The sequence below is a fragment of the Gossypium raimondii genome, chromosome 9, assembly GCF_025698545.1.
Source record: "Gossypium raimondii isolate GPD5lz chromosome 9, ASM2569854v1, whole genome shotgun sequence".
NCBI lineage: Eukaryota > Viridiplantae > Streptophyta > Magnoliopsida > Malvales > Malvaceae > Gossypium > Gossypium raimondii.
The window spans coordinates 5,585,132-5,591,131 of NC_068573.1; the positions used below are offsets into that span (position 1 = coordinate 5,585,132).

A 6,000-nucleotide genomic window follows, 5' to 3' on the forward strand; every position below is an offset into this window, starting at 1 on the left:
CATAATTAATTTTGAAATTAATTATGAAATTAGCAAGCCCAAGAGAAAAAACTTGAAATCCAAAGAAATTAGCAAGTCCAAGAGAAAAAACTTGAAATCCAAAGAAATTAGCAAGCCCAAGAAGGCAAAGCCTCACAAATATCCAATTGGTGCATGATTTATAGGCAATAAGTATCTGTCATAGGTCAAGAAATAGGAACAAAAAATGGGTTGGAGGAGTAGATTTGCTTGAAAGACAACAACATCCTCAGGCAAGCACATGGAAGAAATGACGGCTTTCCAGCACTCTCATGCAATCAACAACTTAAGAGTACCAAGGAATCTCGATATAAAGACCCAAATATGCACACCTTATAGTGTGTCCTTTCAAAAACCCTATTGTTACTGTACCTAAACCCCCTTTTTATTTTTTAATAATCATCGTTGTTAGAAAATATACTAAAGTTGGTAGATCAAAAATTTAAAATTGGTCTAAAATAAGTTTTTGTTGTGATATTAAAGTAATCAATCTGATCAAATTTGTATCGCAAAAGGCTTTTAAGAAGATGCATGAACATTTTGATCAAACTAAATTGAGGTCTAAATGCTTTAAGCTTCCAACTAATTAATCTTTTCTACTATTCTTGAATTCACAATTACTTAAATAATGACCCTTATTCAAAGAGCCGAACATAGGACAAAACCAGGACTCCCCTATAAAGATCCTTGCATAAACTTTTATGTAATCTAAAACCGAATTTTCAACTTCTAAATTCTAATTATAACGGTTGGATGGTTGCAATTATAATTGCTCCCATTCTAAAATTCCAACTCAAGAAAAATAGAATTTATTTAACTAGAAGATAAATTAATTATTCAAATAAAATATCACTAATATGCACAAAGTTTCCCTTAGTATTTTCTACTATATAATTTCCGATTAGCTTTGGGTATTTATAGAAAAAACTATGCAAGAGTTTAATTTTCATTCAAAGTTTTTAATTAATTAAAAAATGGAGTAATTTGAGTTGAATTAGGACACCCAAGGAGAACCAATGGTGGCACACTAAGAGACAACACTCCCAACACCCATGACTATTTGGGCTAAATTGGGTCATCGGTTCAAGTTTCTGAGGTCATCTCTCTTGATTTAAATAAAAAATCATGACTAAATATTTAATAATTAAATATTTCTTTAAATTAATTAATTAGAAATAATTAATTAATTTAAACAATCTAATTTCAGTTCTGTTAAGATCATGATTACTTTATTGTATTATAAATTATGTGCAAACCCATTTAATTATTCAAATGAAATAAAATTACGATGACTTCATAATTTAATTTTCACTTTGGGCTCAATTATTTAATTTATTCATCTAGTTAAACAATAATCCAAAGAAATTAAGGGTTGCATTTGATTGCCGGTAAAATATTTTACGTAAAATGATTTCGGAAAATGTTCTACTTTTACGTAAAATGATTTCTTGGAAAATATTTTTCGTGTTTGATTGAATCTGTAAAATATTTTTACTGTTTGGCGATTTCTGAAATATTTTTCAAAAAATTGTTTTACATATATTGATATATATTAATAAATTTTTATATTTTAAATTATTTTTACATATATTGCAATGATTTATTTATAATAATACTCAATTATTAAGCTACAATATTAATCGTTATAAATTAAAAAAAATTAATATCAAATAAATTATTTGTAATTGTGTTAAAAAAAGCAAGTATTGAATAATTAAAAAAAACAAGTTACTGGAAAATCGATAAACAGAAGCAATTTTCTACCGGAAATGAAGGAAGGAATGAAGGAGGCGATAGAGAGGAGAGCACGGAAAATGTCTTACGGAAATTGAAAGGGTAAGACATTTTCCCTAAAATGTAACCCATTTTCCCTTGTTTTGGAGTTCATTTTCCAAATGAAAAATGTTTTCCGCCAATCAAACGCTGGAAAAGTTGGAAATGATTTTCCGGAAAATCAATTCCTTCAATCAAACAGACCCTAAATTAATTTTAAGTTATCTCACGCCTTCTTGAGAAAATATATTTACTATGAATAATAATACATGCAATCTATTTCTCATTGGTTTTATCCATTCATTCACACTTCTTATCATGCAATTTGTAATTAAGCCATTGTTAGGTTTGAAGAGGTCTTATGTTTGCTGAATAAGTTCCTAATTATTAGGAGCATATCTTAGTTGGTTTTTGTTTTTGAATTAATCTTTGTTTCAGTTTTTTAGTTTCCTAAGTTAGTGGGATACATTAGCTTCTTTCTAGCTTTTCTGTTTTTGTAAGGCTATTTAAAGCCATTGCTGTTTGCTTTCAAAGTTATGAGAAATATGGATTACATTGTGTTGCACTTCTCTGTTAAGTTCATCATTTTATTTTACATCTGGTATCAATGCCAAGTTCAAGAGGCCTGATTGAAGAAAAGAATAGAGTTTTCGTCTGAGAGAAACACGAGAGAAGAGTGTGAAGAATGGCGAAAAACTGTTCCAATTGTGGTGCGTTTGTGCAACTTGCTGTTCCCAAGTTTGATGGGTACTGTGAACACTGGGCAAAGTTGATGGAGAATTTCCTTCGAGCAAAGAAATTTTAGAGCCTAGTAGAAGATGGAATAGATGAAATTCCAGTAAGGAGAGAAACATTTGAAGAAAAGGTAAAACTATTTGAAGAACAACAATTGAAAGACAAGAAAGTGAAGTATTATCTCTACCAAGCAATAAGTAGAGAAATCATGGAGACCATTCTCAATGATGATACATCCAAATAGTTATGGGATCCAATGAAGCAGAAATTCAAGGGATCAACAAGGGTCAAGAGATCACAACTTCAAGCTCTAAAAATTGAGTTTGAAATATTGAGAATGAAGGAAGGAGAAACTGTCAATGCTTATTTCGGAAGAACTCTCTCAATTGCCAAGAAGCTGAAAGCATGTGGAGAGAATGTCAAAGAAGCTGATATTACAGGGAAGATTCTGTGATCCTTAGTTCCTAAATTTAATTATGTTGTATGCTCAATTAAGGAATAAAATAATGTTGAGACTCTAACAGTAGATGAACTTCAGAGCAGTTTGTTGATTCATGAACAAAGAATGACAGACCCAATTGAGGAATAGCAGGTCTTGAAGGTCACTAATGAAGATCGAGGTGGAAGAGACAGAGGCTGGACTAGAGGTCGAGGAAGAGGCAGAGGTCATGGAAGATAAAGTGTAGATAAAGTAATTGTAGAATGCTACAAGTGTCACAATTTGGGGCATTATTAGTATGAATGTCCCGATTGGGAAAAGAAAGCTCATTATGCAGAAATTGATGATGAAGATGAGATGCTGCTGATGGCACAAGTAGATTCGAAGCAAAATAAAAGGGAAGGAATATGGTTTCTTGATTCTGGGTGTTCAAATCACATGTCTGGAAACAAAGAATGGTTCACAAGACTTGATGAAGGATTCAAGCATTCGGTAAAACTTGGGAACTAAACTAATGGTGAAAGGGAAATGAGACATCAAGCTGGAATTTGGAGGAAAAGTCCAAACAATAAGTGATGTGTATTTTATACCTGATTTATGCAATAATTTGCTCAATATAAGTAAATTACAAGATCGAGGCATCATTATTCTGATCAAACATGGAGCTTGCAAGCTAAACCATCCAACTCGTGGGCTTATAATGGAAAGTACAATGACTGTCAACAGAATGTTTGTGGTCACCGTAAATATTCTCAGGACATTAGCCTCCTATTGTCATTTTCTGCTATGATTTTGGTTATTGTTGTTGTGGTTATTTTTGGTTGGTGTTGCTGTTTGAGGCTCCATTTTGATTATATAAAAATCTGCTGGGAAAATAAGCTCGTTAACTTTTACCAGAACATCATCAAGGACTCCTTCTGGATGTACAACAGACCTGTCCGCCAATTGAATGGTAACACCTGTTTTTGTTAAGAAACCCACATTAAGTGATTTATAAATAGAATATGTCATTACATTTATAGAAGCCCCTAGATCACACATAGCCTTCTTAATTCCCAGATGGCCTATTTTGCATGGTATTGCAAACATGCCCCTATCTTTGCATTTTGTCAGCATTTTTCGCTGTAACACTGCGGATACATTCTCACCAACATTCACCCTTTCATTACCTATTAATTTTCGCTTGTTGGTGCAAAGCTCTTTAAGAATTTAGCATACCGCGATATTTTCTTGATGGCGTCCAACAGTGGAACGACATTCCTAAATGTTTCAAGGATTTCCTTATCCTTTTTACCTCTTCAACACTGGTTGAATCGTTCTGGAAATGGAGATTGAATTTTAATAGAGGCTTCGGTTAGACTTGTTCGTCTTTCTCGAGTTTTTCTTGGGCGATTTATTTGCCAAGATTCTTGTCAGGAATTGGTTCCAGTACCTTTCCACTTTGCAACATTACTGCATTTGCATTTTGTCTAGGGTTTGGTTTTGTTTGTGACGACAGCTTCCCTTGAGAGGTTAATTTCTCGATCGATGTGGTCAACTCTTTGATCGACGCCTCAGTTTTCTGTTGGAAATCCTTCATCTTTTTTTGGAAATGAAGAGTTTGCTGTTGAAAATTAAGAACATTAGTTGCTAACTTATTGACCATGGTTTCTAGAAAATTACCTGAACCTTGCGGCTGTTGTGGAAACTGACTTTGGTATGACTGGTTATTTCGTGGATTGACCCCATAACTTAAGTTAGGATGGTCCCTCCACCTTGGGTTGTAGGTATTAGCGTGGGGGTCATATTGCCTTTGTGGCGGCCCAGGGAAATTTCTTACAGCATCCAGATGGGCCATGGTATCATCATATAAACTGGGACATGCATCAGTTGCATGATCAGGTGTAGCACATATTTCGCATAACCGGGCTGTCTTCGCTTTTTCTGTAATAAAAGAGTTCATCATATTAGTAAGTCTATCAACTTTATCCTCTAAGGTTGAATTACTTGGCTGGTGAGCCCTTCTAGAGGGTTCAGTATTGGCTCGAAACTGCTGAGAATTTGCAGCCATCGTGGAGATCAAGTCTCTTGCTTGTTGGGGAGTCATATTGACCAATGCTCTTCCACTAGCAACGTCTACCATATTTATCTCCATGGGCTTCAAACCTTCATAAAAATATTGGAGGAGAGATTGCTCCGTTATACCATGTTGTGGGCAGCTTGCACACAACTTCTTAAATCGCTCCCAATAATCGTAAAGGGACTCAGCTTCTTTTTGCCTTATTCCAACGATCTCTCTTCTTAGCTCAGCTACTCGAGACGTTGGAAAAAACCTGTTCAAAACAAACGAGATAGATCAGCCCAAGTTGTAATAGATTCAGGGGGTAAATAAAATAACCATTCATTAGCGGAATCTACTACAGAGAAAGGGAAAGCACGCAATTTAATCTGATCCTCAGTTACCCCCTGAGGTTTCATGCTAAGACAATCCATATGAAACTCTTTCAGATGCTCGTGGGGATTTTTATTTTGCAACCCATGAAAAGTTGGCAGTAACTGGATTAAACTTGACTTCAACTCAAAATCAGTATCCACAGTAGGATATACGATACATAATGGCGATTGTTCTATCGGAGCTTCAGCCAGTTGCCGAATCGTTTGAGCCATTGATTGGTATGCTAGATTCGAGTTTTCGTTAACCCTAGTGTTAAGTACTTCTTCTGGTGAGACGACTTCTACTTTTTCACTTTCAAGTGTTCGAGTAGGGTTTATGTTAACCCTAGACTCAGCTTCATCGTCGACTTTGATTTCTGGCGGTGGGTTACTTTGAGTTCCAACCACCGCTGACTACTTTTTCTGTAACTTTGTCTCATTGGGATTGGCTCTAGTAGTCTTTTCAATTTCTGAATCGAACGCAAGAGTACCTAGAGCAGATCTGATCATAAGAAACAAAAAAACAAGATTAGTACGTTGCTAGTCCCCAACAACGACGCCAAAATTTGATGAGGTCGTTGAAAGCACCAAAAATATCCTATCCTTAATAAATCATGAAAAAG

The 6,000-nt window shown here is 34.7% G+C and overlaps 1 protein-coding gene and 1 non-coding gene across 2 annotated transcripts; one reads left to right on the forward strand and one right to left on the reverse strand.

Moving 5' to 3' along the window:
* Window positions 1-4,358: 4,358 nt before the first annotated feature.
* LOC105797412 (uncharacterized) lies at window positions 4,359-5,611 on the reverse strand. Its single transcript, XM_012627395.1, has 2 exons — window positions 5,343-5,611; window positions 4,359-5,277 (listed from the first exon to the last, which is right to left on the reverse strand). The coding sequence occupies exons 1-2, from the start codon at window positions 5,609-5,611 to the stop codon at window positions 4,359-4,361; spliced, it is 1,188 nt and encodes a 395-aa protein (XP_012482849.1).
* Window positions 5,146-5,252, forward strand: LOC128032999 (small nucleolar RNA R71). The gene has a single exon (XR_008189334.1). It is a non-coding gene; the product is annotated as a small nucleolar RNA R71 (small nucleolar RNA).
* Window positions 5,612-6,000: the final 389 nt, after the last annotated feature.

Coding starts and splice junctions, on each gene's coding strand:
- LOC105797412 (XM_012627395.1), bottom strand. CDS start 5,611: ATGGCTCAAACGATTCGGCAACTGGCTGAAGCTCCGATAGAACAATCG. Junction 5,278..5,342: donor GTAGATTCCGCTAATGAATG/GTTATTTTATTT, acceptor TGTTTTGAACAG/GTTTTTTCCAACGTCTCGAG.